Source organism: Ciconia boyciana, chromosome 3 (genome assembly GCF_034638445.1).
Source record: "Ciconia boyciana chromosome 3, ASM3463844v1, whole genome shotgun sequence".
Lineage (NCBI taxonomy): Eukaryota > Metazoa > Chordata > Aves > Ciconiiformes > Ciconiidae > Ciconia > Ciconia boyciana.
The window spans coordinates 52,472,433-52,485,040 of record NC_132936.1 but is presented as its reverse complement, the minus strand read 5'-3'; the positions used below and the strand labels follow the sequence as shown (position 1 = coordinate 52,485,040).

Here is a 12,608-nt window from a genome sequence, read left to right as displayed (position 1 = left end):
GCTGCTGCGTAAAGTATTTTAATTGTCACTAGATTGAAGAGTTTGGCTGCAAGGAGAAATGGGCTTGACAACCTCATGCTTCTGGAAGCAAAGATCTTTGGACAGTGATTTACTGCTCACCACCTCTCCTGCTCTCTGCGCTGTATGCAAGGAATGCCTCATACACATTTGCATTGTATGCAAGGAATGCCTCCTACACATTCCTTTACGGGGTTTCCTCTTGGTCCCTTACATCTTCTTTCGCTTCATTTAAATTCTCTCCACCAGGAGCAGTTCTCAAGATACTGTTAAAGAATAGTGGTGTTTCTAGGGAGCGACTCGAAGGTGCTGTTTAGTATGCAATTGTCAGGCATGGAGCGAAGATCTTTTTAATTATACCATTGGCTGAATGTGGTGCAATCCATAGCCTTTTCTTCCCCTAGGAAAAGGGTTAGTGCAATGCCTGAGGTGTAATGAAAGTATTTCACTGTTGAAACAACTTGCATAGGTCATCTTTAAAAAAAAAAAAAAAAAGCACTTTCAAAGGATATTATTATCCGCTAAAAATTAGAAAGGAATGAGGATGGGGGGAGGGGTATTTTCTTTTTTTTGTTGCCTTTGTTGTGGTTGTTAAGACCAGTCAGAAAAAAACAGGTATTAAAAATCTACTTTCCCTCAGCTTTACTAGAGGGCTGCACAAGCTGTGTTCAATTCCCAGCACAGTTCGGTGAACTAATATGCCGTTCCACCTTCTTTTCGACAGCAGCAACAGCATAACCACTATTTCAGTGTCAAACAGTTGCATTCAGGAGAGTCACGGCACTCGCTGCAGGCACCATGGAGTCATCATTGGTATGCTGCTGCTGTAAGAAGCCAGTCACTCCTGGATCCCTCCTCCCACCGAAACGGGAGTTCGGCAGGAGCCCGGGGAACCTGCCCTGCTTCACAAGGCGGTACCAGATGCAGGGCACCTGCTGAGCTCAGACCTGTCTTCGTGCTCCCCAGCTCCTGCTTAAGCCATTAACGCCAGCTTAAGCACAGTAATACCAATCTGTACGGTTTTAATTCAGCCAAGGTGCTGAATATCTGCTCAGGGTGGTGGTCCGTGACATGATACTGGTTTTATGAGAACTGAGAGCAACCCCCTTTCCATAAGCATCCTGGTCTTTCTCCGCTACGCATCTTTCTCACAATTTCCAGGGAGTAATTGACATTAACAAGCTCTTTAGATAACTGCCCTATCCAGAGCACTTAGGAGCTCTCTAAAAAAATGTAATTTTTTTCCCCCCACATTTGTCCCTAGTAGCTCATCCCTTCTCCTGTCACCGTTTACAAATTCTTGTCATTGGAATTGGCCATCTCTTTTTGAATGCTTTCACCTTAGTGTCTGGATCCTTTCTGGTCTCGTTTTTGATCTGACAGCAGTTTAAGGTCCCTTCATTCTCAAAAGTTTGACCTCCAGAGGTCAAAGCCACAGCAGCTCTCCTTTCCCCTCCTCGCTGCCCGTCCCAGATGAAATCTGATAGTCATGCAAGCAGCTCAGGGTGTTCCTTATTCACGTTTGCAGGAACACGCAGCTTTCTTCCTGCCATGGTTGCAAGCAAGCAGCAGGGTGGACAGACAAACAGTGGGGCAGAAGAGAGGCGAGTTGGCACCTTGGACCAGAAATGGAGTGAGACAAACAGATCCCCATGAAGGGGTGTAGTCTTAAAGGACTTTACTGCACTGGCTAGTGCAGATAGGAACCAGGCCCTCCACCAGATTTACTTTGAGCTACTCAGTTCTGCATGTTCTCATCCTGCAAGAGATGTTCTTTAAGGTGTGGTGAACATTTTTTGAAGATGGGACGCTGAGCCCTTTCATCAATTACTTACATTCTGAAGGCCCCCACGGGCACTGTATTAATAAACAGTAGCAGGTCTTGCAGCCAAAATGCTGTTTACTATGTACAACCATTTTATGGCAGCCTAAGCCCTCCGTCCCTCGCATGTGCGCACACACTCGCAGGTCTTGCTGCTTAGGGCTTTGGGATCAATTGCTGCTTAACTATTTGCCTTCTAATGCAAACCTCCTGCGCCAACTGCACCCTCGTCCCCTCGTAATGCGTTTGTCGTATTGCTGCTGGCTGTCACCCTTCACAAGACCGGGATAACGTGGCTCTATGTAAGCACGGAGCCGGGTCCCACTGTCCTTGCTTGGTGCTGGGGCAACACAGACTGCAAATGTTTGTTCCCCTTTAATGAAGAGACATGAGGGTCCAGCATACAGCATTTATTCTTTTGAGTAAACATCCGTTCCCACAGGCATCCAGCAGCGTCTGGCAGAGAGGATCAAAAGAACAGAAATTAAAGGATTTTCCCGCTTTGTGGGGGGAGCGGGCAGCGGGACATCTCCTGTGAGATTAGATGGCTGAATGCGCTCTTTGCAAAGCAACTCGTGCGCTCGGCCAGGGCTGCGCGTGGAGCGGCTGCGCTTCCAGCCTGGGCTGTTGGCTGCTGGTGGAATAAATGCAGTATTTAAAATGTTTGCAGCACGGGCTTTGGCGAGCAGAGCTCTTGCTGACGATCAGGCTGATAAATAATTTAAGATCAGGGTTTCTGCAGCTCCCTTGTGGGATTGTTCCCACTTGGGCAATCTAGCCATCGGATTGAGGGACCTGGTGAGGGGATGTTTTCATCTTTTTCTGTACAACAGAAGAGCTGTGCAAACTGAAGAAGGGAACACGGTGCGAATGGGAGCTGGGGCACAGTGTTTCTGAGCAGGGTTGCACGCTTGTGAGCCACGGCCGCTCTGAGCAGGGGAGGAGGTCACGGTTTTGGGGCTCATGTCCTCACAGTGGCTTTTCACCCTGCTTCCTCTGAGAAAGCATCGCTTTGAGTCCTCAGCTACTGGGGAGGTTCCTGTTGCCTGCTCTGGAGACTGGTCTTGATTTAAAGAGATGAGGAACCAAGATCTTTGATGCTCAGGATTTTTGTGAGGGGGAGGTCCCTCAGCATTGTCTACATGTAGTGCCGGCCTGCCACGTGCTTAGGGCTTGTAGACCCTGTTCTCTGGGTCACTGTACAGGAACCTTGGTCTTGCTGGGTAGCAAGCTAGACAAGACGTTAAGCACAATACCTCTAGCTTTAAGGTCATTATAGCGTAATGCTAGCTAAACCCATCAAACCTGTCTGAAAATCAGTTCAGGCTTGGGGACATGTATTATTTTATGACCAGAAGGTGATTAACGAGTGAGCTGCCATCTCTGGCTGGTCCAGTGCCCAGAGTGAGTTAAGATGGGAAGACGCCAAGAACGAATCCCACAGTGAAAAAAGATGTTCGTGATGACAGGAAGGCCGCAGGTGAAACCCTACAGCCTCCTGACCAAACGCAGCCAAGGAGAAAGGATTTCAGGCCATGCTGATCTCCTAAGTCAGGTAGCAGTTGTTTGTCCAGAGATTATTTTGTCCTCTGGTAAAGTGGCATTGCAAAAAGCCTCCTGCCAGCTAAAAGGCCTCTTCTCTGCCTGTCCACTGGAGTAAGTGCCATCGCTGGACTGGACTGGACTGGAGAGGGGGTGTGCATCTCTCTTTTTCTGTAATGAGTCTTCAGAGAGAAGTTGCTTCCAGATGGAGAGGGTATGCGGGAAACATCTTGGCATCAGAGACCAAGGGAAGACGTGGGGAATAAAAGTGCCAGGTGGGCCCCACGCCTGGGCTCTGTGGCTGTGGGAGTGAGTCACTTGGGGTGCCTGCGTGGGTCCTTGCTGGGAGCAGTCCCCCGTGGGGCAGCATGGGCGTAGTGCTCCTGAGCACTCAGCTGAGATTGATGCCTCTTGCGTGCAGCGGGTGGGCTTTCCGGAGGGGTACGTTTGTCTGGGGCCATTACGGCTTCTGGCAAGCTGTTGCTATACTGACAGTTGGCCGTCAGAGAAAGTTAAATAAGTTTTCTTAATACGATTTTGAAACATTTTCTCCAGCTTAAGTGGTAAACATAAAATGACTGTTAATATCCTGCCCCTGCTGTGTGACGCTTTCATGGAAGCACATCACAGAAACGGGGGGGGAAATGCCTTCTCTGTCACTCGCAAGGCTGCGGAGGATCAGCGGTGAGAGCAGAGGAACAAAGCTCATCTGTACTCCCTGCAGGTGTTCTGTTTCGGTGATGTGTGTATTGTGTGACTTCCACTGGACGGTTGCCCTTTACTGTAAAAAAAGACCAAAGACCATGTAAGCACCCAACTGCACAAACCGGCTTTGTGGCTTCGATGCCTTAAGCAGATACTTGAAGATGTGCCTGATCTGTCACGTCGGGAGCAAATAATCTCAAATGACACATTTGTCCCAGAGCCATTTTGAAGTTGGCCATACAGACCATCGTGGAGGGGGGTGTAAACGTGAGTAGGAAGGAAGGGAGGTAATTTGAAGGAGAAGTGCTGCTGTTTGGAGCTGTACACCACTGTAAACCAGTAGTGATTGACTTTTCTCCTGATTTCAGCATCTGTGTTGCTCAGACCATGCCCACAGCGGTCCCCGTCTCCCCGCCGGATGGCTCAGAGAGAGCCGGGATGGTTCCCACTCCCACCGATCGCAGGGAGTTCGGGGAGGGGCAGTCGCAAGCTGCTGGGAGCGTAATTTGCTATTAGGCTACGTGGCATCCTGTCTGCCATCCATTACAGCCTCGGCTCAGAATAAAAGGGAATGAAAGGGACTTAACATCCAAGCCGTCGCCTGCTGGTGAGGAGGGGCTGGATGCATTTTGAAAGGAAAGAAAGTGCAGGAAGTATCATGCTGAAAGGTTGCAGATGGGAAAAGAGGGAAGCTACGTTTAAAAAAACTACACTCAAGAACCTCTTTGTTACCTGCAAAGTTGTGTGCTATCAAAATATGAATTAAACAGCTTTTTCTAGAGTTTTGTCTGCTGAAAACAGAGAATTGTACTTAGGCGGAGAGGGGAAAAACTGATGCATCAGCAAGCAGAGTTGTACAGAGTTGTCTTGCTGTACAGCTGGTGTCAAAATGGTAACTCGGTATCAGGGAGCCGGTGCAGAGGGTTATTTCTCGCAGCCTCACATCCTGAGTGCAGCACCGTGGTTCAGGAGGACGGGGTGGTTCTGAGCTCCGCTCCTCTGCTTGAAAGCCATAACCAGCTCTCCTCTCCCTGAGCCCAGCTTACGCCGCAGAACTGCTCCCACGGAAAGGGAGGGATCCTCCTTGCCTGACCCGTACCGTGTTTGCCATTTTTGCCTTTCCTGGCTGCTGCTTCCACATGCTGAGTTCATGCTGGAAGTAATACAGCTAAATTGCTTCCTCCAGCTACTCGCTCTCAATTGACTCTTCTCCATGGGGAGCTTTAAATGGTGCCCACAGGGCAGCGCAGAGCCTGAAATCCCCGTTAACCCTGGTAGTTCAAAAGCGAACAAGGGAAACAGAGCTCTGATCTCTGCTTTAGGAAATGATGCAATTGTTGTAACAAGTCATTACCCTAAAAAGAAGAAATGAGCCTTCATACAGTACGTGTTGACCTTCACTAACTAAACCACATTCTTTTTCAGCTGTTTTATATGCTTGGTTGTACATGAGGAAAGGCCTTTTTTTTTCTCCGAGTGTAACTGGTACAATGCTGCAGTGCTTTTCCAAGGGAGCTAAACACTGAGAAAACATTTAAAAATCCACATTTTTTTACTTTTCTGTGATAACCTAGTTAGTTTGTGGAAGATAAGAGGCTTTGTGGAAGATAAGAGGAACCAGCCTTAGTCTGTGAGTGCTCGAAACCCGCAGGCAATCCACTGCTATCCTTTACCTTCAGGCACTGTAGATCTTTGCCCTCCAGGATTTCCTCTCAGCAGCAGACTCCAGCTGCACTCCCAGGTGAATTAGACTTCTGAATTTCTAGATTTGTCCACTAATCCTTTCACTGGCACTTTGAATCAAGGCATCTGGAAGGTGGAAGTGCATTTCTTATCAGTAGTGCGCTGCTTATCACCGAGGGTAAATATCTCCTGAGCGGTCTAATCATCACAAAACTTGCGTTCGGTGTTAGCAGGACACTTGTTACGTGCTCAGATACTCCGACACAAGGCTGTTCTGCCGTTTGTTTGACCCTATCCGTGGCGTAAAATGGAGACTCTGGGCTGAGATGGACCCCTTGCCTGGAAGGCCGTCACAGCAGTTGGTGGGTAGAGCCAGGTACCTCCCTCCCGCCGGGTCTCTGAGCAGTGTGGGGCACTGCAGGTAACAGAGAGCCTCTGGTTTCTGTATGCAGCACATCTCCACTACTGTTGTGTTGCTTTCCTGGTCATTTCAGTATGTGTTAAGGCAGTTATTGCGGTAACTCATTTTATCCTACTGAAACATTGGTCAGCAGCCACTTTTCAGATCAATTTTGCAAATACAGCACAGAGCATGTGGAGTGCCTGCTGAGCAGCCCGAGCAGCAGTTAGTGTCGTGAGAGAAAAACAAACCAACCTGGGTGATGACTGGAAACATTACCATGGGAAAAACCTACTGTTGCCATAAAGCAAAATCATGGGAAAACAAAAGCAAACACTTAGAAACACCCTCCCCCCCCCCCCCCCGAAAAAAAAAAGGCTTTGAATAATTTGTCTCCTTCCAAAGTTACAGAAGTCTCCCAAATATAAAAATCTGTGGTTTCTGAAGTGTGGCAGCAACAGTCCTATGGCAATTGCACCCCTGTGGAATCAAAACTACCTACAAAATTGCATTACAGGTAGAGCTGCGAGTTGCTATCTGAAAAATAAGTAACCTATTTAAATGTATAAAGGGAAACAAGTGAGCTCAACCATGAAGTAGTTCTCAGCTGAAATGTCATGAGCAGCATCATTTACATTCAGCCTCCCCTTGAACCCAAAGGAGCGCTATGCTAAACTGTTTCACTGACCCACGTATGGACAGACTGACAGGCTCTTTGTTGCAGAGTCAAGTTAGGAAATACCAGAGCTAAGGTTGTCCGTGCAACCTTCCTCTCCCCTCCCCATGTGGACATGCCACAATACGGGCTTTAATTCCATAATCCCTCGGTCATTTTCCACTGCCCCCCTGCCTCCCTCAGTGCGGAGGAGGCACAATGCCGCCTTAATGAGCAGGCAGGCAGCGCTTGACGTGTCATTATTTGGTCTGTGACCGTGGACCTCATTCAAGTCCCGCTCTCCAAGTCCTGCTCTGACAACGCAGTGTTTTACAGCTTGTCCCACAAAAGTCTCACAGCCCTTCACGGACACAACCCTTGCACTCTGCAGCGGGAGTTCAATGGTTAATACCCTTGTTTTACAGATGGAGACCAGAAGCGACAAGCGTTTAACACCTACCGATTCTTGCCATGCCATGCCCATCCATAGCGCCGGAGCACAGCCCCTGAGGAGGGCTGACATGGTTGTGAGCGCTCTGCACCTCAGCAGATCAGACCCTGCTGCCTCCGATCAGCCAGCCAAAGAATAAGGGAAAGTAGACGTGGCCACCCCGTTGGAAACTAGGATATCACCAAGCCCTCCATGGCAGCTGCCTTGCACAGGCTCGTCAGATCTCGGTGCTAACCTCCTAGCCAGTCCCCTTCTGATGCTTCACCCTGTTTGTCTCTAATGACCTCTGTTTTCCCACTGGTAGCAGCATTATCCGGCCCGTGGCGTAGCTCCAGGTCGTAGTAAGACAGGTGGGAGCAGTCGTACACTGTCCTAGTCTTTACCCCATTGGGAACAAGAACAGCCCAGGGCCCACTGATCCTCTTATCTCCCTTCTCTGGGTTATGCATTTGCGGTTGGAAAGCACTGAGCTCTTCACCTTCCATTGGTTTCTGCTCTCTTTCAAAGACCCTCTTAAAGCCGAGGAAGGAGAGCACTCTGTATTGCTGCTGCTGTGCTCCGCGTGTACCTCATTACTAGAATTTCTTCCTCCACTGCCTCCAGCCCTGCCTCTTAAATCTCTGCGCAAGCTCTCCATCATACTCCTTTTTCCCAATGTCTTTCACCCAAACTTCCAGTCTGAGGATAAGTCCTCCATCAGACTCTGGTCCCAGCCTCTTCAACCTCTGCACTTTTTGGCTCTTCCCTCTGCTACCAGCCCTGCCTGCCTCTGTCTGTCCCTCAGGTGACCGGGGACCACAGACTGCAGAGCTTTGGGCATCCAGGTGTGACCAGCGCAGGTACTGCAGGTCCGGGTAGACTGAAGGGACCTTTGCCATGAAGCGAGAGCCCCTGTGTAGGAAGCCCACAGAGTTACTGTCGTTTATTTTTGACATGTGGGGTTAAAATTTGAAATTAATTAATTAACTCTTAAAGCTGCTTGTCCAATGTCTTTTGACATTGTGGTTTTGGTCTCTAACACCAGGTTAGGGATGAGGAAGAGTGTGGCAAGACAGCTGTATGAGGCAGCCTTCCTCCTCTCAACTGCACCTACCTGTGGAAGTGGACGGCCAAGTTATTTACAGCCCTGGCCCTGTTCCGCAGGCTTTAGACTGGTGAAGGGTATTTGCGGGCAGTTATGGTGAAGTTGAGGAACCAACAGCATTTCCCTTAGCCAAGGCACAGTTGAGAAAGCAGCCACGCAAGCCCCTCACGCGGTCCTGGCAGCTCACCTCGCCCAAACCCTGCCCTGGCCCCCTGGTTTCTGGCTACGGCCCCTGCGGAGCAGAGCTCTGGTTGTACGGGAGAGGTGGTCACAGCACAACCCCTGCCCTTTGCCCACATGGACAGGGCACGGCCTGACGCCAGCAAGGCGTCCTGGGACACCACGGCGTGGGGAAGCGGTTGCCTCGGCAATGCTTTTACATCACCTGCCCAAATTTCGCTCCTGTACCTGCACAGGTGCCTTTTCCAATGCTGCCTCAAGGGTTAGGATAGGCTGCCAAGAGAGCCTGGGTTTTTTGTTTGGTTTTTTTTGTTTGTTTTGTTTGTTTGTTTTTTGTTTTTTTTACTATTCTTGACTTTAAATAAAGTCGTTTTCACTTTGAATGCATCTTGAGCATGAGCAGATGGGCAGAAGCAGCAGCTCAGGTGGGACCGGCGTAGGCAAACCCCACTCTCATGGCGAGGGGGAGTTTCCCCTGTTGGGCTGTGGGAAGCATGGGCCCCTGAGCTCTGCAGCTTGTGAGCATCACTGCAGTCATCGTTTTCTACCAGGTGTGAAATTTTGATGAAATGCTCTTTTTTTATTAAAGCATACAACTTCCCTCCTCCAGCTAATTGCCAAGCAAAATCAACCCGCAGTTGTGTTGGGCTGTGAGAAGTTCGTTTGCTGAATATCTAAAAGCAAAATTAAATAATAGTCTAAATTTAAAACAGGGCACTTGTTTATTGGTTGTATTTTTCCTTCAAGCGACTTCTCGGCTTCTTTCCTGTTATCCCTTTTTCTTTGGAGGAGCTGCCCTTAAAACCCTGCAGAGTCTTTGCGTAATTCTCCTTTGAATTGGTCCTCTTCACTCGGTGTCTGTATTGATGCCTGCAGAAGCTTCAGACAGCAGCTTGGCCGTGCGTCGCTGGTGACCTGAGCTGCTCATTGTATTCATTTAACTTTGGCTTTCTCTTGCACCGTGTGGTGCATGTAGCATCTGGCACACAAGGACCCCGCTCTACTGTGGTGCAAGTACTCACTGTTAGTGTGTTTTGTTCTGTCGCAGGAGTTTGAGATGGAGAAATAAGGAACAGTAATGCCTTAGTGTCTTTATTTAGTGAGGTGGGTTTCTTTTTTCCATAGCTTTGATGCCACCACAAGATTTGTGAAGGAACAATAACATGCTTTGATTGTAGGATCAGCTGCATCGGACACCTCAGGGTACAAAGCTTTTCAGCCCAGGAGCTGGAGGCAGGAGAAGGGTTGTGAACAGTCAAGCATGAAACTTCACCTACTGTCCATATTAGCCCTAGGATGTTCTGAGTTGGTTTTTTTGTTGTTGTTTTTTTAAATGCTAAAGGAACTGTACGTAAGAGCAACTATATCTGTTATAAAATGGACAAGCCTGGCCTCGGATGTTACTGACAATAATTGCAAAGCCTCTCATTTTCACATTTTTGTTGCAGATTGATGTCCTCAAGGCAGATGTGGAGAGTGCTGAGTGGAAAATTTTGGAAAACCTGATCCTGGAAGATGTTGTTGAGCAGATAGGACAGCTGGTCTTTGAGGTGCACATCCACTGGCCTGGGTTTGAGGTCAGCGGCAATGACAGCACCGTGGTGCGGTACTGGTACAGTCTGCTCCGAGAACTGGAGCTGAAGGACTTCAGGCTTTTCCATACCTACAAAGACTTATCAAAACCACAGATGTTTCTGAAAAAGGAAGCCTTCAACGCCAGTAGCTGTTATACACTGAGCTGGGTAAATACAAGATGGAAATAGCAGAAAGGAATTTGCGATGTGCGACTGCGAGCCATATGGCCCCGTAGCGTTATTGAAGAGGACTTTGGCATCACTGGCTAAAGTTGCTAAACATGCACACAGTGACTGCTAACAAAATGGAGTGGCTTTTATTTTTATATGTTGTCAAAAGAACTGGCACTAGGTGACACATGGTGCAGATTTGTATAGCAAGGTATTTGGCAGCAGGTAGACTGTCTCAGAGGACAGAGGTTTCTGTAAAGGTTTGTCTGGGGTGGCCAACAGCGCGGCTTTCTCAGGCTGCCCCGTGCCTGAGCCTGCCGGCACAGAGGGCATCCCTCTGGGGCTGCCCCGGGAAGCTCTGCTCGCTGAGCTGCACCGGCCCTCGGGCAGGAGAGCACTCGTGAGGAGGTGCCTTTCTCAGGAAGGGTCAAGGGTTACTTCTCTGTCAAGCAATCGTCTTTGATTTGCACCTTCTTTACTTTTGCCTTGTTTCCTATGGAACAAATTTTAGGCAAGAACGGTATGTTCTTCGATCCACTGGCAAATTTCAGCTGAGTTTAGCAGAGGCAGAAATCACCACCAAACTAAATTCTTACCTATTGTGTTGAACAGCTTGTGAGTGCTCTGACTTCGGCTCTGCAGGGCAGTCTGGCTGCGGGAAGCGAGTTCAGTGCTTCTCACACAGGCGTCGGTGGGACAGAGAGACTCAGCTGCAGGAAAAGCTGCTGCCAGCGCTCCCCCTCCTCACCCTCCGGAGGCTTCAGCCGCGGAAGACAGGGCTTCCCTAGTTCATCTGCTGAAAGAACGGCTTGTTTTAAATTACTCTTGCAATGGCTGTAGCAAACGGGTTTTCACCTAGTGAGGTACTTGTTTAAAAGACCTGAAAGTCAACTGGTCTCTTTTGTTGGTTCGTTTTGGGGTTTAGTTGAATGTTTTGCTGTGTGCCTTCTCCAGCGCTGTGCCTGGACGCCTGCTACCTCCTCAGCACCTCCCTGGCCTGGCCGCTTCTCCCGGACACGAGCAGACCCCAGGTCTGCACGGATGCCGGCAGAGGCAGGTGCCCTGGTCTGCAGGTGTGCTGGGGCTCTGCGGGCCGGCACGTGGCTTGTCTGCCGTGCGCTCCCCGGAGCCAGCCTTGGCCGTTCCCTGAGGAGCTAAGGAATGGGGAGAGCTAAAAAAATAGATAGCAGGTTGGGTTTTTTCTTCTCTTTAAAAGAATTTTGACATTAAACGTTGCATTAAAATACAAGGTGACACCACTTCCATGTCTTTGATATACGGCCTTTGTAACTGCCTTTGGTTTCTGACTTCTGCAGGGCTCAGCGTTCCTCCCCTTGGTGTGCCTCAGCCCAGTGTTCTGTTTTTAACAAGTCTCCCTCTTTCTCTGTCCCTGTCCTCTGTCCCTGTGTTGTTCCTTCTCTTGTAATCCTGGCATTCCCCTCTCTCCTTTCATACCCTCCTTTCCTTTTTCACCCTCTCTGCTGCCTCAGCTCCCTCACCCCCTCCTTCCCAGAGCGGGGCCCTGCGCTGGACCCAACATGCCCACGGGATCTCAGCAAGCAGCCAGAGGGGAAAAAAAAAGAGTAGGAGCTCTTCCTTCCAGCCAGGCGAGTCAGGTTTCTCCCAGAGGCACTGCTTTGCCCCACCAGCGGATGGAGCCATTCCCCTCACCTTCCCCAGGCTTCCCCCAGCGAGGCGTCTGCTTTCCTCCTCTCCCACCTCTCTCGGGCTCCCGCTGCCCCAGGGCAGGCAGGGACCGCTCTCCCCAGCAGAAACTGCTTCAGCCCTTCAGGTCAGCTCCCCTTCTCCCCGAAGAGGCCAGCAGGCGGGTGACCCTGCTGGGGTGACAGCCTTCCTCCCACCGCCCTTGCTCTGAGGCTGTGGGGAGCCACCTGCCCTGGTCCCAGTGCCTGCTCCCCACCGGGACCTGCAGAGCCCGTCGTGGGGCTTGAAACTGCTGCGGTGAATCCAACTTTGAGCATCCGTGTTGGCCACAGAGGCCGCAGACCTCGGGCTGCTGTGGAAGAGGCAGAAAAAAACCTCTCTCTGCTTCGATGGTGAAGGACTAGGGTGGTGAGGGGCTGGTGGGAAAGGGGGGGGATTGTAATCGCTTGAGAGAAAGCCAGCTCTGTGCCCTTGTGCGTTCAGGTTTGTATCAGTCTTCCAAATTACATTCGAAATTTTAACTTGTAGCTAAATGTCAAACCCTTTCTTTTTTAACAACGCATGCTGGTTTTCAATCTACTGCCTTTCGGTCACGCTGACAGTGCCTTGTGTTGTATGGAGTCTCTGATTTACTGCCTCCCCATTTTATTTTCCTTTT

General features: G+C 49.7%; 1 protein-coding gene across 2 annotated transcripts in view; it reads left to right on the top strand.

The window, feature by feature from the left end:
* LOC140649034 (solute carrier family 22 member 16-like) overlaps positions 1-11,036 on the top strand; it is a 116,666-nt gene extending 105,630 nt beyond the window's left edge. For both annotated transcript variants that reach the window (XM_072855667.1, XM_072855668.1), the window contains exon 5: positions 9,989-11,036. In XM_072855667.1, coding sequence (XP_072711768.1) covers positions 9,989-10,303 — 315 coding nt within the window. In that variant the 3' untranslated portion in view covers positions 10,304-11,036. The remainder of the gene's footprint in view (positions 1-9,988) is intronic.
* The last annotated feature ends 1,572 nt before the right edge of the window (positions 11,037-12,608 follow it).